General features: G+C 42.0%; 1 protein-coding gene across 6 annotated transcripts in view; it reads right to left on the bottom strand.

Annotated features, from left to right (window-relative positions):
- Nucleotides 1–8,733: 8,733 nt before the first annotated feature.
- Nucleotides 8,734–27,317, bottom strand: part of PSEN1 (presenilin 1) — a 67,236-nt gene continuing 48,652 nt past the window's right edge. For 4 of the 6 annotated variants that reach the window (XM_070377587.1, XM_070377584.1, XM_070377585.1 and 1 more), the window contains 5 exons: nucleotides 22,858–22,944; nucleotides 20,089–20,118; nucleotides 19,828–20,001; nucleotides 11,288–11,406; nucleotides 8,734–9,987 (listed from right to left, as the gene is read on the bottom strand). In XM_070377587.1, coding sequence (XP_070233688.1) covers nucleotides 9,832–9,987; nucleotides 11,288–11,406; nucleotides 19,828–20,001; nucleotides 20,089–20,118; nucleotides 22,858–22,944 — 566 coding nt within the window. In that variant the 3' untranslated portion in view covers nucleotides 8,734–9,831. The remainder of the gene's footprint in view (nucleotides 9,988–11,287; nucleotides 11,407–19,827; nucleotides 20,002–20,088; nucleotides 20,119–22,857; nucleotides 22,945–27,317) is intronic. The other 2 variants (XM_070377588.1, XM_005893824.2) reach the window with 1 other exon arrangement.

The raw sequence follows: 27,317 nt of genomic DNA on the forward strand, positions 1-27,317 counted from the left end.
GAGCCGGTCTGCAGACAAAGGCTGTCTGCTCTGAGAATAACAAAGGAGGGTGTTTGGGAGACTGGGGTGGGCCACAGGAACGTCAGCCCTCAGGGAGATGGAAGGAAGGAGCAGGTCCTGGCCCCTCACCAGCCAGAGACAGAATCCTGGAGCAACACAGTCTGGGAGCAAGGGGTTTGTCTTGTGAGAAACTGGCTGGGCAGAGGCGCAGGGAGGGGCTGCGGGAAACAGCTGGGTTGGCTGAGCTCCCAGTGGGGAGACGAGGCCAGACTTGTCTCCAGTCCCGGGGGGGCAGGGGCTGGGGCCCTCTGAGGAGGCGGCCAGGCCTCTCCTGCCAGAAGGCTGGAGAGTGGCCAGGAAGATAGGCAGTGCCTTCCAAACACTCAGGGGCCAATGGGGAGGGGGTCCAGATGGCCGCTGGCCACTCCACTTGGCCGTCAGCTTGGCAGAGCCAGCTCCTAGGCCTGGTCCCTGGTAAGCTCCAACTGCAACAGGGCCACTCTGGGCCAGATCACCTGCCTTCCTTCACGGAAACGTTCGCCAGTGCATTTGACTTGAAACAAAAATCAATTTATGCAGCAATTAACAAATGCTTGGTTTGCCTTGGTGAATCATTTCTTTTAATGACAAAAGTTGCATAATCACTTGTAACAAGTCTATGACTTTATTATTTACTGGTTTAAGTCATGACTCTATTGCACAAGCAAGGAAAAAGGGAATTCTAATCCTTGTTGGTTAGAAAGAATTCTCCAAAGAAAGGAAAGGGGGAATTCTAATCCTTGTTGGTTAGAAAGAATTCTCCAAAGAATGATGGGACAGTGAGAGGAACCGGGTCCCTGTCGCTCCTGAGGGTGGGCCGCCACTCTGGGCTCACTGCCATGTATCCATCAGACACCAAAGGGGTGTCCTGGCTTAGAGGGCAGGATCCTACATCACCAGAGTCAAAGGGGTGAGGCCACCGAGAGCATGTTAACCCGTAGGACGGCTGGCTACACCATGAAAGTGAAAAGTGAAAATGTTAGTCACTCAGTTGTGTCCGACTCTTTGATCCCATGGACTGTAGCCCCTCAGGCTCCTCTGTCCATGGAATTTTCCAAGGCAAGAATACTAGAGTGGGTAGCCAGTCCCTTCTCCAATGGGATCTTCCCAACCCAGGGATCAAACCCGGGTCTCTTGCACTGTGGGCAGATTCTTTACTTTCTGAGCCACCAGAGGTTCCCACCAAGGCTGAAGGCCTTAATAAACTGCCATGGAACCCAGCTCCAAATGCCAGGGAAGTAACCCAAGAAGGCAGAGTAGCCACATTAATAAAAGTGAAGCCTAGCCCAGCTCTCCCAGTCCTGCCTTAGAGAGAGCACAGGCATGGAGGAAATCAGTGTGAAAGCAGACACCCTCCTGAAGTCTTCAGACCTTGCCCTCAGACCCCCGTGCAGGTTACCCAGGATAAAAATGCCCTCTCTCTCCCGCTGGAATGTTACTCAAGCCTGATGACCTTTTCACACTGGATGACCTTCTTGTTGGACTATTCCAGAGAGGACCCCGGAACTGGGAGGGAAAGGGGCAGGGAGGCTGGGTTAGGGGGTCTCAGAAACAAGACTTCCCAAAGAGATACCACGATGGCAGAAGGTGGCATGGAGGTCATTTTTAACATCTCAGAAAATCCGAAGGAATCACACATTCACATCTATCTGGCTCAAACAAGTTAAAACTCGGTCATCTCATTAAATATTTACCATATCTTATGGCAGATGTACGTAGATCCAGTGAGTAGACAGAAAAACAAATTATTTCCTAATGAGTTATTCAGTTCTTGATGGACAAAAATCTCTGAAAATCTAAGTGAAAGATAAAAGTTCAAAAAAAAATCTCTCTTCAGTTTCCTTGACAGATACGTGATAACCACATCGGGAGAGGAGGTACCAACCCTTAAAACACTCACTCAAATTCAGGTATTTAGGTATAGTATAAATACATTTATCTAGCTGCTAGTGTTGTTTCCACTTTTAAATCATCCCTGTATGTATATCTTGGAATTTAGTGGCTCTTGACTAGCTCTGCTACACAAGAAAACAAATGTAATCAGAATTTTACCCTCAGTTCACCTTGTGGTGTTCTATGGTAAAAGGGCAACAAAATCCTTTCCTTTTGCAAAAGGTTACTACAGAATGAAAACAGTTTTAGAAGGAAAAAAAAAAAAAGACAAACTGAGGCAGCAAGAGTACTTCACCTTCTCGCCTCAGAATTAAAGCCTCCTACAAACCTGGTTTCTGAGGCTTTTCTGTCTCCCGCCTTTCGAGGACACAGCGTAGCAGGCACGGAAGGGCCAGCCCACGTAAGAGAATCAGTTTCTGTCAAGAACAAGAGGCTCTGTTGTTGAAAGGTCCCTGTGGTAGGTCAGTCATCATCCTCCACAGTTTCTACAAGTCATTTAATGAAGGAGGTAGAGTTTAAGTAAATACGGAAACAGATTTAGTTAGCAAATTAGGTTTCCCTCTGGGAAACCAACACCTGAATTCAAAATCCAATTATCCTCGGGTATCTCCCACGTTCTTCCTGATTTTGTTTTTCGTGTATGCTCTTAGTCTTCTTGCCAATTCGGATTCTTCCCAAACTCAGTTCAAATGTTATGTTGCTAGAGAAAACTCTGCCCTTAACCCCTGTCTTTCGTGGATCCTTCCTTTACCCTGCATTCCCATTCAGACCACGTAGTAAATATTGTATTTGCTTGTACTCAAGCATGCTGCTGCTGCTGCTGCTAAGTCACTTCAGTCGTGTCCGACTCTTTGCAACCCCATGGACTGCAGCCCACCAGGCTCCTCCGTCCATGGGATTTTCCAGGCAAGAGTACTGGAGTGGGGTGCCATCGCTTTCTCCGCAAGCATGCTACCATTTCACTTTTAACCAGATCCTAAGTACTGGTGGGCAGGGTCTCCCCTGACTTTGGCACACAGAATTCCCAGGGAGAGGGGTTGGGCCACAAAAAGCTGTGGTACTTACCTAGTGATGCAGGAAAACCAGCCTCATTACTCCTGCTTCTTAATCTGCTTGAGTCATTCTTCCTTTTCAGCAAGAGCACCATTGTCAGGGGCCCTAAGAATCAGATACCTCTCAGCTGATGAGGACAAATCGTGACGCTTCTATGGCAGGCTCTAGTGACACTGCCTACAAGATTCAGAAAACCAAGTGACGCTTGATTCCCATAGGAGGGTAAGAACACCTTCTTTGCTCTTTGATGCCCTTGGCCAATGTACCCAGGAACTCATCCACTCCTTCTCTGCTTCTTAAGACAATAGGCTCTTTTTTTCTGCCACAGACTTATTTTTGACCAGTAATTCCCAACATTCTGTAAGGAATTCTCTGTGTAGAAACAAAAAGCTTTGTAGAGTGATTGGACAACATATGCTATACCAGGTCAATAAAAGTAATGTTGCTTTTTTCCATCATGTGACCTAGGTAATAATTTTTTAAAGATAATCCTCTGGCTTATAAAATCTCTGCACTGTACAACATACATCCTGTAAGTTATCTTGACAGTCTTTACAGTGAGTTAGATGTTTTTCTAGAAAAAATATTTTTCAGAAATGTATTAAAAATAATTAAGACTTCTCATAAATAGATTTAATATAGTACCCTTCCAAGGTATGACCTGCTAAAGTCCGTATGACTGAATTTATGAGTAAAGGGTGGAAACAATGCATGTGCGCTTCTGTTTTCTGATAATGGCTGAAGAGTTCTCACAGTTACACGTGAGAGTACTTTCATGTAAGGAGACGAGCACACCTGGAGTCATGCAGTCTTTATTAATTTGATAAATAACAGGAAAATCTGCAATCATCTATCAAAATTATATCTTACCAAGAATTTGAAAGGTACTCTGAAAAGATGTATTCTCAGTCCGTCTGAATCGTGTACAAAGCAGTGTCTGGAGAAGCAGCAGCCAGGCAATGAGCACGTGAGGGTCAGTGATCCCACAGAAACTCACACCCGGCACCTGGGCTTCGTGGTGAACACAGCAGTCCTATATGCACTGCTCTACACAGTTGACTAGGAAGCTGTCTTGTTGCAATGCTTACTTGTTTTTAAAGGAAAACTGCCTCCTGGGAAGTCTTTTCTGTTACACAGGCCAGGCTGAAGTGCTAACACCAGATTCCAGGGTCCATCGTGGACCCAACTACTTCCTCAGGGAGATGCTGAAGCTGTCAGAGGTCCCGGGAAACGGCTTTGACATTCAAGAGGGGAGTTCACTTCTGCACCAGGCCGATAACCTTCAATGCACAGATCTGACATGCACCACCCAGATGATCTGGAATGTGAGTGCTACAGTGGTCTTGTTGGGACAACTTGCTCTGTAACTTCAACGAGGGTTGTGAAGAGCTGAAACCACTGTTTTTAAGTCTCCTGTGTCTGGGGACTTTTAAAATCAAGTCTCTTCCCAAACTCCTACATTCAGGACACCCTTGGTGTTGAAAACGACAGATCAGATGGTTTTTTATACTATCCAAAAGCAAATTTAGAGAAAAAGGAATACTTTACTGAAAGGACTGGTTTCTGGAAGAATCAGGTCACCTCTGCAACATACATTTTTAAGCCCTCAATTATAGTAATCATGAATAAGGGTTTTGACAAGTAGTATTTTAGAGAAGCTAAAATGGTATTCACCAGAAAACAAGAGACTGCAGCTACAGTGAGGATACATTTGAGTCATTTTTGCTTCCTTAGACTCCAGCACCATGCCAGGAACAGGGAAGACATTGAACAAAACCTTTCTGAGTGGTTTCTGAGCTAATTTTCTTTAGGGCTAGATCATAAACAGGCGAATACAAAAGGCCAGGCCCTGGGGGTCAGGATCAGAGGTTTCCTTGAGATGTCTGACCCTGCGAGACCTTACATGGTGGTTTAACTTCTGTCTTACCTTCTACAAATTATGATTAAAACTAGATATATAAAGTCTGCTGAGGCCAAGTAAAAGTCAAGGACTAAACATATTATCTGTTTGTAACATAAGGAAGGTTTTTAAAACCAAGGAACACTTGAAAAAATGGAGATCCAGGAATTTAAAAGTTAAAAACACCACCTCATCAGTTGTTGCTTCTGTAGTGCAATCAATAAATTGTTCACTTGTGATTTTCTTCCACATTGCTCGGAAAGATTCTTTTTCTGATCAAAGTTTAGTCATTTATAATGAGTTCTGTGATCCAAGGACTACACACTCACCTGGTGAGAATCAGAAACAGAGCAGCAAGCACTTCTTGGAAAAAATGCTCTACAAATCCTCCAAATATGGTTGGAATTTCCACAGGCTGGCTTATGGCAACATTCTGTATGTAAACACTCTGTAGGCCAGTCAGACGCAGACATCAGTGGGCGTCATTCCTCCTACTCCCTTCCCCCTCTTATAAAGCAGGTCAGCTGGGCTGGGCATGCTTTGTCAATGGTTCTGGCTCCACGGCCACCCCTCGCCCCCGTATGAGGGCACATCCTCAGTGCAATTGCTGTTTTCTCTGGTGACAATCTATTTTTCATGGTGGAAGACTAGCATTCTGATATTGCAGAAACAACTGACTTGACTTTAAGAAGGTTCAAAGGAAAAGTTCTGCATCTAAGACTGGCAATTGGAAGAAATAAGATGTTCTTCTCTCTATGCGGAGATGTGGCTTTGTCTTGCAGAAAGTGACAGGTCCACTGCAATCTTTCTACATAGGCCAGTAACACACAGGATGGATCTGAACACAATCACACACACCACACATCCTCTTCAAAGGTAAACCCTTCATGAAAGGCATAGTACATTTGGGAGCCTCACACAAATAAACTACTCAGGGCTCCCTTCAAGACTGCTTCAAGTCACATACCGCAGTTCAAGTGGCTTTGCTGTAGCTTGTTGAATCGTGTCCTCCTAGAAGAGAATATCCATGTTGCCACATACCTGAGGAGAAAAATGGCATCTTGGGGGAAGGGAGCTAAAGGAAAAAAAAGAGAGATGACAAAACCTGCTCTCGGGCCCCAACTTTCTTGGCAGAGCTGTAATTTTCCCTGCAGTTCTCACAGCCCAGGAGCCAGATTTTACACACAGGGTAGTACTGGCACAATTCTTAGGAGAAATTTTCCACAACAGAAAACAAATCCTCCAAACTCCACAGAGAACCCAAAGCAGATCAAATGAGAGCTGGAGAGAAACCAGCAAGAAGCTGAGGGAGAGTTGGCCTCTCTTCAGCCTCAGGGGGAAACCACGTTCCACATAGATGCTCACAGTATGGCCACCATGGCTGAGGGCTGGCTGTGGTAGAAGGGTGTGGTCACCATGGCTGAGGGCTGGCTGTGGTAGAAGGGGTGTGGTCACCATGGCTGAAGGCTGGCTGTGGTAGAAGGGGTGTGGTCACCATGGCTGAGGGCTGGCTGTGGTAGAAGGGGTGTGGTCACCACAGCTGAGGGCTGGCTGTGGTTGGAGAAGGGGTGTGGTCACTATGGCTGAGAGCTGGCTGTGGTAGAAGGGGTGTGGTCACCATGGCTGAAAGCTGGCTGTGGTAGAAGGGGTGTGGTCACCATGGCTGAAAGCTGGCTGTGGTAGAAGGGGTGTGGTCACCATGGCTGAAGGCTGGCTGTGGTTGGAGAAGGGGTGTGGTCACCATGGCTGAGGGCTGGCTGTGTTGGAGAAGGGGTGTGGTCACCATGGCTGAAGGCTGGCTGTGGTAGGAGAAGGGGTGTGGTCACCATGGCTGAGGGCTGGCTGTGGTAGGAGAGGGGGTGTGGTCACTATGGCTGAAGGCTGGCTGTGGTAGGAGAAGGGGTGTGGTTACTATGGCTTAGGGCTGGCTGTGGTAGAAGGGGTGTAGTCACCATGGCTGAGGGCTGGCTGTGGTAGAAGGGGTGTGGCCACCATGGCTGAGGGCCGGCTGTGGTATGAGAAGGGGTGTGGTCACTATGGCTGAGGGCTGGCTGTGGTAGGAGAAGGGGTGTGGTCACTATGGCTGAGGGCTGGCTGTGGTAGGAGAAGGGGTGGGGTCACTATGGCTGAAGGCTGGCTGTGGTAGGAGAAGGGGTGTGGTCACCATGGCTGAGGGCTGGCTGTGGTAGAAGGGGTGTGGTCACCATGGCTGAGGGCTGGCTGTGTTGGAGAAGGGGTGTGGTCACCATGGCTGAAGGCTGGCTGTGGTAGGAGAAGGGGTGTGGTCACCATGGCTGAGGGCTGGCTGTGGTAGAAGGGGTGTGGCCACCATGGCTGAGGGCTGGCTGTGGTAGAAGGGGTGTGGTCACCATGGCTGAGGGCGGGCTGTGTTGGAGAAGGGGTGTGGTCACCATGGCTGAGGGCTGGCTGTGGTAGAAGGGGTGTGGTCACCATGGCTGAGGGCTGGCTGTGTTGGAGAAGGGGTGTGGCCACCATGGCTGAGGGCTGGCTGTGGTAGAAGGGGTGTGGTCACCATGGCTGAGGGCTGGCTGTGTTGGAGAAGGGGTGTGGTCACCATGGCTGAGGGCTGGCTGTGGTAGAAGGGGTGTGGCCACCATGGCTGAGGGCTGGCTGTGGTAGAAGGGGTGTGGTCACCATGGCTGAGGGCTGGCTGTGTTGGAGAAGGGGTGTGGTCACCATGGCTGAGGGCTGGCTGTGGTAGAAGGGGTGTGGTCACGATGGCTGAGGGCTGGCTGTGGTAGAAGGGGTGTAGTCACCATGGCTGAGGGCTGGTTGTGGTAGGAAAAGGGGTGTGGTCACCATGGCTGAGGGCTGGCTGTGTTGGAGAAGGGGTGTGGTCACCATGGCTGAGGGCTGGCTGTGGTAGAAGGGGTGTGGTCACCATGGCTGAGGGCTGGCTGTGTTGGAGAAGGGGTGTGGCCACCATGGCTGAGGGCTGGCTGTGGTAGAAGGGGTGTGGTCACCATGGCTGAGGGCTGGCTGTGTTGGAGAAGGGGTGTGGTCACCATGGCTGAGGGCTGGCTGTGGTAGAAGGGGTGTGGCCACCATGGCTGAGGGCTGGCTGTAGTAGAAGGGGTGTGGTCACCATGGCTGAGGGCTGGCTGTGGTAGAAGGGGTGTGGTCACCATGGCTGAGGGCTGGCTGTGGTAGAATGGGTGTGGCCACCATGGCTGAGGGCTGGCTGTGGTAGAAGGGGTGTGGTCACCATGGCTGAGGGCGGGCTGTGTTGGAGAAGGGGTGTGGTCACCATGGTTGAGGGCTGGCTGTGGTAGAAGGGGTGTGGCCACCATGGCTGAGGGCTGGCTGTGGTAGGAGAAGGGTTGTGGTCACCATGGCTGAGGTTGGCTGTGGTAAGAGAAGGGGTGTGCCTGGCAAAGCTTCATCCAGAGGTGCCATGTGCCCACAGCCAGTGACTCTATTTCTGTTCACTGTCCAACTGAACTGTTCAGGGGCTGAACTTGGCAGCCCAGCTCTTGCAGAGGTACATTGAAATGAAAGGTAGGGAAACTGCAGAACACTTGTTGTGAGTTGCTTGAGGAATCACTCGGATCCTCTCCTTCACAGGACGTGGCCTCATCTTGTCCCACTGGCTGCTGGGGGCCTCTCCTCTCTCCTCTTGGTGGCTGATTCTCCTCCAGACTCTCGGTTCTCCCTCAGCTCACCAAGGGAAATAACGGTGTTCTCCAAGCTTTGTACAGATACAACTGAGTCGTAAACTTTATAAACCACTGGCTTTTGGCTATTGGCTCAAATTCCGACCTACTGTCAAGAGACAATGGGTTGTAGTTTAAAAAAAAAAGAAAGAAAGGAAAAAATCAGAACAGAAAAGTGCTTCACGAGCAATTTTACTCTTCTTTAATTCTACTGTCTTTGGGCACACATTGCATTTTGCTATTGAAGAAATTATGACAGCAGGGCTGAGAGCACTGATTCATGAGATTCTTTGTGCCACACAAAGAGCAAAATCCTATGACAACTGGACCATCTGCTACCACAACAGGGCTCTTATTCACCACACAGGACAAGTGCTCGTGAGGGGAGTAAAGGGAGAGAGAGGGAAGGAGGGAGGCACCTGGAGGCAAGTGAACCTCCCAATATGCCTACAAATTAGGAATTTGTTGGAGAATCCAGAATTTACCTAAGGGTGATAGGAAATGTTGAGTTATAGTCCCATTATTTCCAGAAATTACTGAATTTGAACCTGAGGTTAAGACTTTTAAGATAAAGCCACCTCAAATAAGTTCAGACTGGCCTTGGGAAGAAATGGCAGCCACAGATAGTAATGAGCTTCAGTGCTTGAGAAGAAGTGTCAAAATCAACCTATACCTCTGACTTGACTCAGGTGAAAAAAAGTCTTATTTAAAAATAGTAAGTCTGCAGCAAAAAGTCTGAAAGTTTGAGTCCCTTCCCATCATTCCATTTTGCTGCTGGTGCCTGCTCTCCTTATGGTATCTCCCAAAAAGGTTCAGAATTCAATACAGATTTATTAGGTTGATTTTCAATATGTAGCTTAAGATGAAGAGTCCTGTTTGGTTTAAACCATTTCACTTAACCTCCTGGTAATGGTAGTCCTGAGAGTCTGCAGCGTTGGTAAAGTCCACCTGTGACCACAGGTCAACCTGCTGGTGGGAGCACAGCAACTTTTTGGCCCATGGCTTTGCCTTGTCCTTGTCCCTCAGATCTGGTAGTTTCTGCATTGAGGGACTCAGTTCACCACAATGACGTGTTCAAAACCGTTTTCTGTAGAAGCCTCCTTCCAACGCCCAATAGTGCAGGTGGTCAGGAAGACTTGGAAGGAAGCTGCAAAAAGTCCAGCTGGGAATCTTGACTTTGTTAGATGTGGACACCGGAAAATCACCTTTGTCCGCCCCAGATTTTATTATAGTCAAAGGAGAAAAATCCATGAGATTCTAACTGTAAATATGCTAGATATAAAACTGATGGAATGCTAACTGGTCCATAAAGGGCTGAACAAGATAATCTGTGGCAAAGTAGAAAATAAGCCCAAAGGTGATAGAGACTGGAAGAGCTGGTAATGCTTTCTTGAAAATGGCGAGGAGCAATAATGTAAGGCACAAACCCTGTGGAGAAGGGGGGAAAAAACACAAATGCAGACATAATTATGCAAGTATTCTGTGCAAATCAACTCAATCACAAATCTTGGTCTTAATTTAGTTAACTGGAGAAAGGGAGCGGAAAAAAAATAATAATAATAATTTAGTTAACTGAATACACGGTCCTTTGAGGTTAAATTTTAGAACAAAAGTTTTTTCACTGAATCTGGAAACACTATTTTTCTTCACAATAGAGATTATTATCCATATATTATTGATATTTCATCCCCTAATTCTAGGTAGGGAATAGAATCTGAAAATAAGCAAAATGAATTTTTAAATAAATTAACAATACTGAAATTTCTATCTAAAATATTGACTTGGCTACTGTAGGTTTAGTTTGGCTAGCTAAAAATCCCAGAGGTGAAGAATATTCTTTATGCTGTCTGGGGGCAAAGAAGTGCTCGTGGAATAAACCAACAAACGTTTGTTTATAAACTGTACAGTCTTTTCTTGTAAACACAGAGCAGCTATATAATACAGCCCATTTTTTTACCCTAGTTAACTGAGACACTAAAACACATCCAGAAAACTAACCTCAAAAGAGAAATAAATGAAAATTCTAACTGGTCATATGCCCAAGATAAATCACAAATATAATCACAAAATAAATACACAAGTAAAGGCTCTCATCTAACCTTTCATCCAACTTCACTCATATACATATATATACACACACACACACACACGAGACATCACACCTCCAGCAAAAACAGCAGTAAGAAATATCTTATGAGTTACTTAAAATCACAGTTCTGAAAGCTTCAGGCTCACACTGTGACTCTATAAGCAGAATCTACGTGTGATCAGGCACTATGTTAGCTTTTCTTGCTTCATACTGCCTGCCCAGAGGACACTGGATGTTGCAGGTCGTGGCGTTAAATGCAAAACTGCCACCAAACCCACACTAAGTGAGGAACTGCTTACCCCTTTAAGACTGATCTAATTCTCTACACAATTATTTATGCTGCCAGGCTTGAAGCAGTGGTTCCTAGTCAGAGGTGCTTACCAGAATTTCCTGGGGGAACTTAAAAAAAATACACAATTAAAACAAATAATATCTCAGAGAAGCACTGTTTTAAAAGCTCCCAGGTGATTTCAATGTGTGGCCACGTGGAGAAACTATTTGGGTGAGATCCAATTATTTGTTTTTAAAAAGCTCCCCAGGTGATTGGAACACTCAGCCAAGCTAGGGTTAAAAGAACTGCCTTTTAATCAGAGTTTTGAGATAAGGAGTTCTAACAGGTTTTAATCAATGTATACTTACAATTAATATGGCTACAAAACAGGCTATGGTTGTGTTCCAGTCTCCACTGGCTGTTGCAGAAGCTTTACCAACCAGAACACTGTAGAAAATGAAATCTCCTAATCCAAGCTTTACTCCCCCTAAAACGGAAAGATTATGAATATAAAAGTTTGTCACTCTTTGCTATGACTTCACAAATTAAAAATGTGCCCCCTCCCCATCCCACACTGAATGAGAAGTCAGTAAATGATATTATACAGTTAGGCTTTAATTAGGTTTTCCTTTTTTGGGGGGGGCGGTTTCTGTAACAGGATGTTCAGATGCTATACTATAGGGCTGACTCTGAGGTCTTAACAGTAGATGCTGCTGTTATATATAAAAAATAATGACAGTAAATAGTAATTGTCATCTATTGTTGCCTAGTTTGTACCTGGCACTTGTTCTAATAAACCCTCACAAGAAGCCCTAAGAGATAGGTATCATCTCCTTTTATTTGAAAAACAGTTTCACTGAGGTATAATTTATTTCATAAAATGCACAAATTCAATGACTGTAAAAAAACTTGGAGTTGTACAACCATCAGCATAATCTACCACATTTCCATCACCCCACTTAGATACTTGTGTTTCAAGCCTTAAGCAACTGATCTGCTTTCTAACTCTATAAATCTTACTTTTCTAGACACACAGAAATGGACTCATAATATGAAGTTTTTTTGTGACTGGGTTCTTTCATTTAATATAATTTTTAAAAGTTGAAGTATAGTGACATTCAAAAAACCAAGATCATGGCATCCGGTCCCATCACCTCACAGCAAATAGATGGGGAAACAATGGAAAGAGTGATCGACTTTATTTTCTTGGGCTCCAAAATCACTACAGAGGGTGAATGTAGCTGTGAAATTTAAAAATGCTTGCTTCTTGGAAGAAAAGCTATGACCAACCTAGACAGCATATTAAAAAGCAGAGACATTACTTTGCTGACAAAGGTCTGTCTAGTCAAAGTTATGGTTTTTCCAGGAGTCATGTATGGAAATGGATGTGAGAGTTGGACCATAAAGAAAGTTGAGCACTGAAGAACGGATGCTTTTGAACTGTGGTGTTAGAGAAGACTCTTGAGAGTCCGTTGGACTGCGAGGAGATCCAACCAGTCAATCCTAAGGAAATCAACCCTGAATATTCATTGGAAGGACTGATGCTGAAGCTGAAGCTCCAATACTTTGGCCACCTAATGCGAAGAACTGACTCATTGGAAAAGACCTTGATGCTGGGAAAGATTGAAGGCAGGAGGAGAAGGGGGTGACAGAGGATGAGATGGCTGGATGATATCACCGACTCAAAGGAAACAAGTTTGAGCAATCTGTGGGAGCTGGTGATGGACAGAGAAGCCTGACATGCTGCAGTCCATGGGGTTGCAAAGAGTCAGATACGACTGACTGAGCAACTGAACTGAGCTGATGTACAATGTTGTGGTGGTTTCAGATGTACAAGGTGGTTCAGTTTTTTATATATATATATATTTAGATTGTGTTCCATTACAGGTTATTACAAGATGCTGAATATAGTTTCCTGTGCTATATAGTAGGTTCTTGTTGTTTACTATTTTATATATAATACTATGTCTCTATTAACCCCAAACTCCTAAATTATCCCCCGCCCAACAGGTTTCTCTTTGGTAACCAAGTTTGTTTTCTGTCTGTGAGTCTATTTCTAGTCTGTTAGTAAGCCCATTTGTATACTTTTTTAAGATATCACATATAAATGATATCACATGATACTTATCATTCTCTGACTTACTTCCCTTAGTATGATAATCTCTAGGTCCATCCAAGTTGCTGCAAATGGCATTATTTCATTCTTTTTTATGGCTGAATATATTCCACTGTGTATGTATGTCCCACATCTTCTTTATACATTCACCTGTCAATGGACATTTAGGCTGCTTCCATGTCTTGACTACTGTAAATAGTGCTGCTATGAACATGAGGGTATATGTATCTTTTTTGAACTAGAGTTTTTGTCTTTTCCAGGTATATGCCCAGGAGTAGGGTTGCAGAATCATACGGTTACTAGTTTTTTAAGGAACCTCCATACTATTCTTATATAGTGGCTGCAACAATTTACATTCCCACCAACAGTTCAGGAAGGTTCCCTTTTCTCCACATCCTCTCCAGAATTTATTATTTGTAGACTTTTTGATGATGGTCATTCTGACTGGTGTGAGGTGAAACCTCACTGTAGTTTTGATTTGCATCTCTCTAATAGTGAGTGATGTTGAACACCTTTTCATGTGCTTGTTGGCCATCTGTATTAACATAGTATTTTTGAGGTTTATCCATGATTTTGGCATGTATCTACAGTTTGTTCCTTTTCACTGATAAGTAGCTTTTCATTGTATGGATATACTATATTTTGTTTATCCATTACCAGTTGATGGACATTTAGATTGTGTTCCATTTTTGGCTATTATGAATAATGCTGCTATGAACATCAGTGCACACGTCTTTGTGTGGGCAGACTGCTTTCATTCCCACTGGGGAGATTCCTAAGAGTGGATCTGCTGGGTTATGTGGTAAATTAACATTTAGCCTTTTGACAAGCTGCCAAGTTGTTCTCTATGACGGCTGTATCTGTGCATTCCCACCAGCAGTGCACAATGCTTCTGCTTTCTTCAGTCCTCACCAGCACTTGGTGTTGCTGTTTTTTTGATTAAAGCCATTCTGAATCATGATGTTGAGTATCTTTTCATGTGGTTATTAGCCATTATATTTCTCCTTTGAGGAAATGTTTATTAAAAGTATTACCCTATTTTTTAAAATATCTTCCTATTATTGAGTTGTAAGAACTCTTTTTATATCCTAACCACAAATTCTTTAACAGGATTTGCAAATATTTTCTCTCAGTATGTAGCTTTTTTTCCTTTTTAAAAAATTTTTAATTAAAAAAAAAAAAACTTACTTATTTTTATTTGGCTTTGCTGTGTCTTAGTCAGAGCATGTGGGATCTAGTTCCCTGGCCAGGGATTGAACCCGGCCCCCCTGCACTGGAAGCATGGGGTCTTGGCCACTGGACCACCAGGGAAGTCCCCCAATTTTTAAAATTTTTTAAAAATTTATTTTTAGCTGTGATTGGTCTTCACTGCTGCACACAGGCTTTCTCTAGTGCGGAAAGGCAGGGCTACTCTTCGCTGTGGTGCTTGGGTTTCTCATTGTGGTGGCTTCTCTTGTTGCAGAGCACAGGTCCTAGGAGTGCAGGCTTCAGTAGCTGCAGCACTCAGCACGTGGGATCTTTCTGGACAAGGGATCGAACCTGTGTCCTCAGATTCTTAACCACTAGGGAAGTCCCCCTTTGCTTTTGTTAATACTATCTTTTTTTAAAATGTGGTTAAATACACAGTTCAGTGGCATTAAGTACATTCACACTGTTGTGCTACCATCACCACCATCCACTCACAGAACTCTTCATTTTGCAGAAGTGAAAGTCTGTATCCATTAAGTAACTCCTTCCTCTCTCCCTCCAGACCCTGGAAACCACCATTCCACTCTCCATCTCTGAGTCTGACTACTAGAGGTACTTCATTCAAGTGGAATCATACAGTATTCATCTTACTGTGACTGGTTTATTTCACTTAGCATAATGTCTTGGATCATCCATACTGCAGCGTGTGTTAGATTTTCCTTTCTTTTTGAAGTTGAGTGATACCTCATTGTATGTATACACCACATTTTGTTTATCCATTCATCTGTCAATGGACACTTAGGTTGCGTCCATCTCATGGTCACTGTGAATAGTGCTATGAACATGAGTATACAGATACCTCTTCTCTCTCTCTTTTTCAGCTGTGCCATGTGGCTTGTGAGATTGTAGTTCCCCAACCAGAGATCGAACCCTCATCCTCAGCAGTGAAAGCACAGAACTCTAACCACTGCCAGGGAATTTCCTAAATATCTCTTCTCTAAATGGTATCATTTGAAGTTTTAAACTTTGACAAGGTCCAACCTATCAATTTTTTCTTCTATGTATCACTGTTGTATTAACAAACTCTTTGCCCAACCCAAGGTCATGAAGTTTTTCTTCTAGAAGTTTTATAGTTTTGCCATTTACATTTCAGGTTATGACACATTTTGGGTTAACTTTTGATTGTGTTGAAAATATTATATCCCTTTGCCACTGAATTATTTTAGCACCTTTGTAAAAAAAAAAAAAATCACTGACCATAAATATAAAGGTTTACTTCTGGACTTTCAGTTTTGTTTCATTGGTTTACATGCCTATCCTTGTGCCTGTCTTGATTACTGTGGTTTTAAAGTAAGCTTTCATTGAAATCAGATTGCTTAAGTCCACCATCTTTTTTCTTCTCTTTCAAAACTGTTTTGGATATTCTAAGTTCTTTACATTTACAAATAAATTTTAGGATCAGTTTATAGAAATTAACAAGCTGATTCCTAAAACTTACACAGAAATGCAGAAGTCCTAGATTTTCTATTGTCAAACAATATTTTTAACTTTTCAAGTTCTTTTCAAAACTATGGATTCAAAAATACTCTTTGACTTGAGGCTCAACAGTAACCCATTAAGCTTTACAACTTGGTTTTACCTTTCTGGTTGTTAAGTAACTATTGCCAACTGAAGTTTGATCCTGGTCTTAAAGCTTTGTTGCCTGAGATACTTCTGGAAGACAGGGGTTGAAAGCCCTGAGAAGCAGGGTCTGCTCCAGATGTGTGTGAGAAAGGAGCCGGGTGCTGGTTAATAAAATCTTACTGAGTAGCCAGCATTTCTTTTTAAGTTGTAGAAGCCAGAGTGAAGTCTTCCTTAGTGCAAAAAATAAACCATATGACCTATGAAATTCAATGCTCTGAATTAGAGAGTCAGTTATCCTTTAACTTGCTAACCTTCCCAGAATGATGAATACTTCCACCAGTTTCAAGTGTGCAACAGAGCCCAACTCATTCTTTAACCCTCAAATTCTTCAGCTACAAGATGGGGATTACAGAGCTATTTCACAAGGTTGGTATCAGAGTTAAAAATAATACAGAAAAGTTCTTGGCACACACAGTGGCTAAACAAATGACAGCCTTAAAAAGACTTGATTCCAAATAGTGCTATAAGAAACTAACTGAAAGAAACTAAGTTCTTCAGGGAAGGAAAAAAAAGCTATAAATTTTAAAAAATAATGCAGATGATGGACTTCCCTGGTGGTTAAGAATACGCCTGCAAATACAGAGGACATGGATTCGATCCCTGCTTCGGCAGGATTCCACATGCCATAGGGCAACTGGGCCCATGCTCCACAACCAGAGCAGAAGCCACTGCAATGAGAAGTCTGTGCACTGCACAGCAGTGCTGTGCGGTGCTCCTGCTCGCTGCGCCTGGGGAAAGCCCAAGCGCAGCAACACAGACCCAGCAAAGCCAAAAGTAAACACATACAAATTCTAGCACACAAAATGATACTCAACGTTATTAGTCATCGGAAAAAGGCAAATCAAAACCCTGATGAGATACCACTTTCCATTCATTAGAATGATTATAATCAAAAGACAGACAATAAAAAATATCAGTGAAGACGTGTAAGAACTGGAACATATGAACAGTGCTAGTGGGAATGTAAAATGGTGCAGACACTTAGGAAAACCATCTGGTAGTCCTCACAAGGTTAAATATAGAGTTATCATATGACCCAGCATTCTATTTGTAGGCATAAACCTAAGAGAAATAAAAACATATGTCCACACAGACAGGTACATGAACATTCGCAGCAACAATATGCCTAACAGCTCGAAATGGAAAAAATCTAGATGTCCATTAACTGATGAATGGATGATAAATGTGACATATCCTTAAAATGGAATATTATTTGGCTACAAAAAGAAATGAGGGGGTTTCTCTGGTGGCTGAGGGGTGAAGAATCCACCTGCCAGTGCAGGAGACATGGGTTTGGTCCCTGATCTGGGAAGATCCCACAAGTTGTGGAGCAACTAAGCCCATGCACCACAACCACTAAGCCTGTGCTCTAGAGCTTGGGAGCCGCAACTACTGAGCCCATGTGCTACAGCCTGTGCTCCGCAACAAGAGACGCCACTGAAATGAGAAGCCCTCGCACCACATCTAGAGAGAAGCTCAAGCAGCAACAAAGACCCAGCACAGCCAAAAGTGAATCAAAAAAATAGAAAGAAACCAAGTACCAGCACATACTATAACATAAACCTTGAAAATATTATGCTAAGTGAAAGAAATCAGTACAGAGAACCATATACTGGATGATTCCATTTAGCTGAGTGGCCGGAAAAGGCAAATCTATTTTGACAGTACATTAGTTGGTTTTTTGGGGGGATGGGAGTAATGAGTACAGGGTTTCTTTCTGAGGTGATGAACGTGTTCCAACATTAGCTTGTGGTAATGGCTATACAACTATAATAAAAACCACTGCACTGCACACTTTTAAAGGGGAAGGCAGGATGAGAGGGATTGATGAGGTAATAGTAAAGAGTGTAAGGTTTCTTTATGGGGTATTGACAATGTTCTAAAGTCAACTGTGGTATTCTGTGAATATATTAAGGCCATCACTTTAAATGTAGGGCTTCCCTTGTGGCTCAGCTGGTAAAGAATCTGCCTGCAGTGCGGGAAACCTGGGTTTGATTCCTGGGTTGGGAAGATGCCCTGGAGAAGGGAAAGGTTACCCACTCCAGTATTCTGGCCTGGAGAATTTCATGGACTGTATAGTCCATGGGGTCATAAAGAGTTAGACACGGCTGAGTAACTTTCACTTTCATCACTTTAAGTGGGTGAATAGTATAGTATGTGAGTTATGTCTCAACAGAGGTTTACCAAAAAATAAACAAAAACAATGTACCATCAAGCTTAAAATTATCGCCTCACTTTTCATATACTGGCTTATGTTTGCTTAAATAATATTATGGCAAATGCTATAGTTAGGCTTCACAGAATTCATTTCAATGGACAGAGAAATGTAGGTATATTTTATTAGCAAAATTAAAATAGACTCAGGAGAATTCCCAGGTGGTCCAGTGGTTAGGACTCTGCAGTTCCAATGCAGACCACTGAATAAACATGTTGTACATTTCTAATTAAAAACTCTCAGTGTTCAGTTTTCTGATTAAATTTTGATTTTGATAGGGCTGTTTTGGAAGACACACATGTCTTTACATACATATCAAATTCTATTGTAAACTGAGAATTTTCTGTAAGTAACCACAAGTCTGGTTTACTTGTGCAGAATAAACCACTAATGAAGAGATGGTTATGTGTGTGCTGGATGCTTAGAAGAGAAAAGAATGTCAATTATTAGTTTATACTGGTCCCAGATAAACGAAACATTAATCTGAAGTTGGAAGGGACAGTTTTGTGGTTTTCCTTTAAAAAGAAAAAGTTACTGATGAAGGATGCAGATCATCGAGAGAGAGACTCTTTAAGTAGGAAAAGCAGGACAGAATCCCAAAAAAGTAGGAGAGAATCCCACTGCTGTCATGCTCAACCGCTATACTGCTGACTTCTTTTGTTTCTACACATCATTGAGAAAAGAAGAGACAGAACAGAAGAGGCAACCTAATTACAGTGGTAACTCTGCAGGCAGAGACAATACCAGCAAAGGTTAAGTTCAAGCCTGGCTAAAAGAGGAGGTGATTGCGTCTGGTTTCCCAGGAGTGTGAAAGGTGCAGGCTGCAGCTGACTCTAACATCTGGAAAACTTACCCAGCACCACAGTCATGGATCTGCCCAGGTTCTAACCCAGGTAAAAGACTAAGGGTGAGCTGTAAGAACTGTTCTGCTCAAACTAAAGGACAATGTCAAGGTCACACTTAATAGTGACTAGAGAAGGGATCTAGATGTCTGTTTCTTTCAAACTACTTAATACTTCTGTATGTTTTAATCAAGAGTTTCACTTCTGTGAAAACGAAAACACTGAGGTAACTTGGTTGGGAAATGTGCTAATCTCTTCTTATTCAGTAAATCACCTCTCTAATACCAACTCAGGAGGTGACTGAGCCCTAACCAGTGGGCTCTACGGGTTAATATCCTAAGAAGCCCTGAGTGCTGACCTGAATCTGAGCAATTACACACCTCAGACACTGAACAAACTTTTACTGCACAGAACCTAAATCCCTTTGATTTTCTTCAAAATTAATAAAATGCAGTGCTTGCCAAAAAAGGGCAGGAACAATGTAAAAGGGCAAAACATTTAAATTCATGGGTCTCTGTGCAGCAAAGAACGAAATATATTAATGACATTTTTGTACACCTTAAGTTTTATTGGAATAATATTTAAAAAATTTTTTTTACCTTACAAAATCAATGCCAAAGGTCAAGGATATTATCAAATTATTAAGGGATAATTTTAAAAAATCTGAGGGGTAGAATTTGGTCCATTAATAAATTTAACTATGAGAAAAGCAGCAACTATTGTTACTTCTCAGTAAAAACTGCACTGCTGTTTAGAATTAGACTGGAACACTCTGACTCATGTTATTTTGGGAAGAGTATGAAACTGCAGCACCTTAAAAACCCAGGACTCGCATGACTTGCCAGTGTAGAGAAAGGCACATACTTTCCTCTGGGTCCTCACTGGCCAGGATGCTGCTGGAAAGGTCCTGAACGGCAGATCGCGACTCAGCTGTAGAGTGATGAGGCCCCAGGCGACTGTCCCTCTGGGCTTCCCACTCTTCGCTGAAGCCACCATCGTCACTCTCTGTCACTGGGTCTTGTGACTCACTTTCTGTGCCTTCAAGAAAAAGTGGGTATCGCAGCTGTAATACTTGGAAAATTATCTTTATACCTTTAAGAAAATTACATGGGAACAGTAATTTACCTGTCGTTGTAACTGGTGAGTTGGCTGGCCCTTAAACAACAAATCAAGGGTTATTTCAGTGCCCGCTGGTTGCTTCCACAACAGCCATTTCTCCCCTTATTTCCTGAGGGCAGAGTTGTGATTTATTTGGGTTTCCACCTCTCACCCATGACTCTGGTGGTTAATTCTGTTCAGTCCGAACTAAGCGTGGTCACCCCACCCTTCCTCTTACCAATGAATGCTCTAAGGCTGTGGGGCTCATATCAGCCAATGTGTGGTGAGACAAAATCTGCTGCAAAGTGGGGGATACTTGTTCACTCTTTATGAGACTCAAGGAAGCCACAAGCAGCCCCTCGTTCCCCTGGATGTTGTCTTATCTGGATATGATGCCTGGCAGTGCAGCTGTCATCTTGTGACCATGAGGAGCAGCGTGCTGAGGACCAAGCCCACATGTAAGGACGGCAGAGCAGGAAGGTGGGAAAGAACTCGGACCCCTGATAATTACTGAGTCATAAAATGAGCCAAGACTTCTGGTCACATGAGAGATCATTTCCTCTGATCTTTGCAGCTGATGGCACTTGCTAACTGACGGCACTTGCTAACTGATGGCACCTGCCACTGGCTTCAGTGACTAAGTTATAAAAGCAGACCACGACTACAGGGTGAAGGCTGGGAAGGAGTAAGGGAATTTTTTTATGGGCTAGTCATTTTATTATCATGACTAGGTCTGACTGAAAACGGTGAGTATAACATGATTGTCTCCAGAACCTTCCATACGTCAAAAATAATTAAAATACATAAGTCAAGTTGATAATATTTTTTTCTCACTTATTTTATTTTTTATACAAGTAATGGATGCTCAAATTTATTCATCTACCACGAATAAATGAAGCTTGTACACTTCTTACTTGTGTGGACTTTTTTTTGAGAGAGGTTCTAGCAATTTTGTATTTTTAATTTGTATTTTTTTCCTTAACCAGGCCTCCATAAAACCTGAATCTTCTCTGAGGTTGTTTATAAAATCATAAAACTATAAGATTTAGAAATAAAAACAGCAGTCCCTGCCCTATCCTTCCTCACTCCTGATCCTCATCCTACTTCCAACCCCTTTGGCTGTTTATTTTGGCATTTACCTCCATAATTAATTACAAACAGCATATTCATAGTGCTGGATCTTGATTTTTTTTTTTTAAGGTACAGGCAACCCCTGAGTTCTATTGTTTTTTCCTCTTACAGACCTATACCCCTTTGCTCCAATCTAACTTCTAGTTCCTGTAACACACTAGTTTTCAACTGGGGGTAGCACCTCCCTCACATGGGGTGGTTGGAAATAACTAGGATGGGGGGAGTTTTTGGTTACTGCAACCTCCAAGCCACTCCTGGCATTTAGTGGGTGAGTGAGGGGCCAGGCATGTTAAACATGCTGCATGGTGTGCAGAGAGGAGTCCACACAATAAAGAGCCCCACCGAAACACCAAGTGCGCCCCACCGAGCGAGTCTGTCCAGCTCCTCCTCCTTTCAAGGTCCCTGACCATGGTGCTTCCCCTTCTGGAAAGCTCTTCCACTCTTCAGCTGGCTATCTCCTATTATCACTTCCTCAGGGAAGCCTTCCTGACTTTCTAGAATAAATGAAAGTCTTCCACTATAGACTTTCACAGCAACTTATACTTCTCCTTTGTAGAGCTTATCACAAACTGAATGAACCGTCTGTTGAACATGTGTGTCTCCCCAAATAGGCTACAAGGTCCACAGGAACAGGACCTCTGGTTCAGTGCCCTATCCCCAGTGCCAAAAAATACCAGGCACATGGTCAGGTACTCAATCTACATTTGTCAAAAGAATAAAATCTTGATGTATAAAAACACACTCAAACTCATATATACTCACAGGTAACTAATCTTTCCAATGTCTTAGCTTAACAAGGTTAACACAAAACCCAGACCTGGAGCAACTGTTTCCTCCGTTTCCCACTTCTCTACCAGGTCTATAGCTGGTCTAGTCCCAGCCTGATTTACTACCTCGGTCACTGTAGAATGGGCCAAATATCTTTGAGTCCCAAATACTAATTCCAGTTGAAAGTGTCCTCCTAGCAGTTAGTCAAATGCTAAATCAGCAGTTTCTTATCTCTATAAAACCTGAATTCACCCTTTCCTGACAAACAGCATCTCAATAAAGCCCTTTCTCTACTTTTATTTTGCCTTTGTTTGTCTGCTTCCTCATAAGGTTAGTCCTGTTTTTCTTAAAAAAAAAAAAAAAATTTCCTTTCTTTTTGACTATTGATATCAGGCTGTTATTCCTCAACTCTTTCTAACTACCATTCCTCCTAATCTGTGTTTGCCTTCTGTAGTGTCCACAAGTGGGGCTTTCAATCTCCTATCCTAGGTCATTATTCTTATCCTCCACAAAGTCAAGTCTATCTGGATATTTTATCTTCTTAGCATAAACATCACATCTCAAATCAAATTATATTTAAGTTACCCTGACCTTGTCAGACAAGGAGCTCTCATTTTTACATGTTTGAAGATAGTGCTTAAGACCTTTCTAAAATCATAGCCTCAACTTGAACATTTTCATACTGGTATTAATGGTAGAAATTCTTAACCTAGGCCGATTGTCGGGTTTGGAGCATGTGAATTCAAGTATTTATCTGTGTCTGCTGGGTGTTACTACAGTTTCCAGGAGATTCTCAAAACAGTTCATGACCAGTGAAAGTACTTAAAATCATTGCTTCATAACTCATAAGATGACAATGATCCCCCAAATCAGGAAATAATAATAAAAGCCACCTACTTTGTGCATTGTAATTGGAGTTTTTGGATACCTTCCTTTGGGCTTCTGGGTCTCCTTCTGCCATATTCACCAACCACACCATTGTTGCTGTTGAGAAATACAAAAGTCCAGGTAAACACTAGGAACACAGAAGGAAGGCTCACAAACAGAGAGCAGGCTGTTATTCCTCCACACAAATCAGAGAAACAACCAGAAGTAAATTCATATTAAAAATCACAAAAGGTTCTCTTTGATTTTAGTAGATCAAAGAAAAAATTCTGAAACTGGATGTTTACTGTGGCCTTCAAACTGCAGCTGCTGTAATAAAACTTTTCATTATCACTTATAGTCCCTGAAAAGTAACCAGAAGGAAAATTCTTTTTCACTATTGATATCGGGCTGTTATTCCTCAACTCCTTCTAACTACCACTCCTCCTAACCTGTGTTTGCCTTAACATCTTCTGTAGCGCCCACAGTGGGCCTTTCAATCTCCCAGCCTAGGTCATTACTCTATTCTCCTCCAGAAAGTCATGTCTATCTGGAATATTTTATCTTCTTAGCATAAACATCACATCTCAAATAAAATTATATTTAAGTTACTCTGATCTTGTCAGCAAGGAGTTATCATTTTTACATGTTTGAAGATAGAGCTTTGTGGACCTTTCTAAAATCACAGCCTCAACTTGAACATTTTCCACTGAAACAACTGGACTAGTTAAATATCCTAAAATAGTGTGAAATCACTGAGGAAAATTACTTATTGGAACTAAATCAGAGGAAAAACAGAGGCTCACAAAGCATCAAGTGAATTATTATAATTCAAAAGATACAAGTAAGTTCCCTTCATATTCTGTCTCACTTCGGAGATTTTCAATCATGCTAAACTGTGTTATACACAGAGAATAAGGAAAAAAGGTTAAAAGCAATAAACATAAAGAGATAGTCAATTGCCTTGTATTCTCTATGTCCCTTCCTCAAAATCACACATATATTAATATACCTATATAGATCTAGATATACACATATACCCCCTCATCACACTTTAATTAAGAGGCAATGTGACTACTCTAAAACGGTGCTTCTCTTACATACTGCAGGTACGATGAAACATGGAGGGGAATTTGGTAACCACTAACAAAACTACATGTACATTAACCCTCTGATCCAGCAATAATACTTTTGGGAATTTATCCTGAAGATACACCAACAGTAATACAAAAATACATACAGACATGTGCCACTCTGGGCGACTGCTGAAACCAAAACGGTGCAGCAAACTCAATTCAATCCGTCTACTTGGCATCCATGTTTCTCTGGCATTTGGTCACTGATTCTATAATTCTATTTGCCTAATACTCTAAGGTTTCTTGAATAACTATGAAAGAAATACATAACCAAAGAGGATGAAAATCCTGTAATAGCTGCACTTACTCATTCATCATAGCTTTGTAATTCTGAGGTAAGACAAGTTTCATTACAGGATAACTTGGATCAGTCAATATCAGCTAGGCAGGCAATTCACTGTAACTAAACCCAAACCCAATGAAGAGGAAATACGGTGATCACCAGGGTTTACAAATTTCAGTAGCGTTCTTGGAAGCAAAGGCAGAAAGTATTTATTTGATTTTCTTTCTTTATACAAGTATAGAAAGATAAAGCTGCAAATTCTTCCAATACTCGGTATAACTACAGAAATCAGGGATCAGCAATCTTTTTCTGGAAAGGGCCAGATGGTAAACATTTTGTGCTTGTAAGTCACATCTGGCCTCTGTCACATATTCTTTGTTCTTTTCTTTTTCATTAACTCTTTAAAGATGTAAAAACCATTCTTAGCTTACAGGGCGGTACAAAAACAGGCCACAGGCCAGATTTGGTTATGGGCAGTAGTTTGTTAACCCCTGATGTAAATTATTATGAACAGAATATATACTTGTTGAATGAATTAATATTACTAAAGTAATACCTTAAAAACCCACTTTCCAATTTTTTTGGCTTAACACCAAACATCTTAGATCAACTGAAAAATTAGCAAATTAAAATTCAACATAATCTAAAAACTTCCCAAAGTGATATGAAAACAGAAAAATTTTACATAATGGTCAACCTCAAGGAATTGTTACCTTTGTATTTCGAAAAGCTACCAAAGAGGTGTGCCTCTTTTCCTGTCCAAATGAAGGACACAGAAAACAAAAATGCTCAGGTTTCCTGAGGGTAAGATCCTTTAGCATACTGAATACCCTTAACTGGGGAAGAGTATATAAATGCATCAAAGGATTGTATTTTTTAAAAAAAACAAATAACTGGGAGAACCAACTTAAAACTTTTTATATTCATGTATATATCCATTTCAAGGGGAAAGTACTGATTAATATTGCTGTTTTTGTATATTCTACTTTAAAAAAATACCTCTCAAGCTCAATGATTTATGAAATGCTTACTAAAGATTCAGTATTTCATGAGAACACTTTCTTAAACCTATTTAATTTACACAGGAGTTAAAGGTTTATGCTTATGCTTTCCCACATATGTGGAATTACTGAAAAAATATCTCAGCATCAATTGTTATACAGATTCAAGTTTTTAAAAATATTATATATGAATGATTTCTTAAAAACGAGAGTAAATCCTTTTTCTGAGTATAAAATTAACATACAAGCTTAATGTCATGGCTAACTGAACAACCTCTTCACCCCTCTTGCACCCACTCTTGCTCGGGCTCACTGAGACTGGAATGCAGTCTTCTTCCTCCCCCAGGGGCTCAGCTACGTGACTTGCTTCAACCGATGGTACATGGGCAGAGGAGACAGTGTGCTAATATCGAGCCTAGGCCTTAACAGGCCTGCTGCCCTCCTGTTTCTCCAAACACAAGAACATCACCTTCGGCTAAAGTGCTGGTCCAAGGAGGAACGGGGAATACGTGGGGCAGAGCTACCCACGGTCAAGTCAGATCAGCCGAGCCAACTGATCTGCAGGTGATGGTGGTGAATGAGTATTATTTGTAAGGCACTAAATTTTAATCTGTAGGTGATGGTGAGTGAGCATTATCTGTGAGGGACTAAATTTTGAGGTGGTTTGTTACACAGCATTATTGCCATACTAACAGTAGATACAACAGCAGAACAATGCAAATTTCTAAAGCTAGGAAAACATTTAAAACTCATAATCCCTTCACTTCAACATTCACAATCACCTTTTTAAAAAATAATGGGTATCGCATTAAGACTCTACAAGAAGTGAAAGATATAAGGAAGAAAGTAAAAGCTGTCTCAAATCTCTAAATCCCACTTTCTAGAGGTAAACACTAGTATCATCAGTTCTGAAATGTATCATTGGGAGTTTACACACACGCATCCATACATATTTGGTCCTTTCCCCCACTCCTTCCATAGGACATTGCATATATTGTTTTGAATCTTGCTTTTGGTATATATTAATATATAATCTTTGACATTAAAAAAAATCAGAAATACATAGAGTTATTTCTTTCTTTTGGAGTACAAATGGCTGCACAACTATCCATTTTAGGAATGGACCATAATTATTTGAAAGTGTTCCCTTTTGATAGACATGAGTTATTTCCATTTATCTCTTAATAGAAGCATTGCTTCAGTGAACATACTTCTATACTTTTACAAGTATATTCCTTAGTCTAAATTCCTAGCATTCACTATTAACATTTGGTGTGACATTCTACACGCACAAATATCAAATATATATATAGTAGATTTTAATTTCCAGGAATAACACAGAAGAAGCTTACACCCAACTGCTCATTAAGAGGAAAATGTTGATGCTCAAAGCCTCGTCTGTTCTTTTTGGCTGGAAAACACAGTAAGAATGTGGTAATACATTTATACTGGAAAAAAGGTAAGAGAAAGATCCTTGCATTTCAGACACTAGGTGTTCTAAAACTTTACCAGACTTCTACTACAAGCACAATTCCCACCTTCTCCACATCCCACAAATGACCTAACATCAAGGTCACATGAATGATTTGAGGTTAACTAACTCTCTATATCTCACTATCTTCTGCTTTTCTATCTTCCTTTTCCTTCCTCTGGGTTTCCCCTGGTGGTCTAGTGGTTAACAGCCCACCTTCCAATGCAGGAGACATAGCTTTGATCCCTGGTCCAAGAAGATTCCACATGCCACGAGGCAACTAAACCCACGTGCCACCACTACTAAACCCACGCTCAGAGCCTGTGTGCTGCAACTGCTGAAGCCTAGAGCCTGTGCTCCACAACAAGAGAAGCACCACAACTAGCGAGTAAGCCCTCATTCGCCACAACTCCAGAAAACCCACGCAAAGCAACAAAGACCCAGTGTAGCTGAAAACAAAAAATTTAAAGGCACACATCTCTTGACCTAGCAATTACATTTCTACAAATGTATGTATACAACAGTATTCACAAATTCTAGTGTTCTCTGCAAGTACTGTCTGCGATGGGAATGATCTAAATGTCCATTAATAAAAATACCCT

Source organism: Bos mutus, chromosome 10 (assembly GCF_027580195.1).
Source record: "Bos mutus isolate GX-2022 chromosome 10, NWIPB_WYAK_1.1, whole genome shotgun sequence".
NCBI classification, from domain to species: domain Eukaryota; kingdom Metazoa; phylum Chordata; class Mammalia; order Artiodactyla; family Bovidae; genus Bos; species Bos mutus.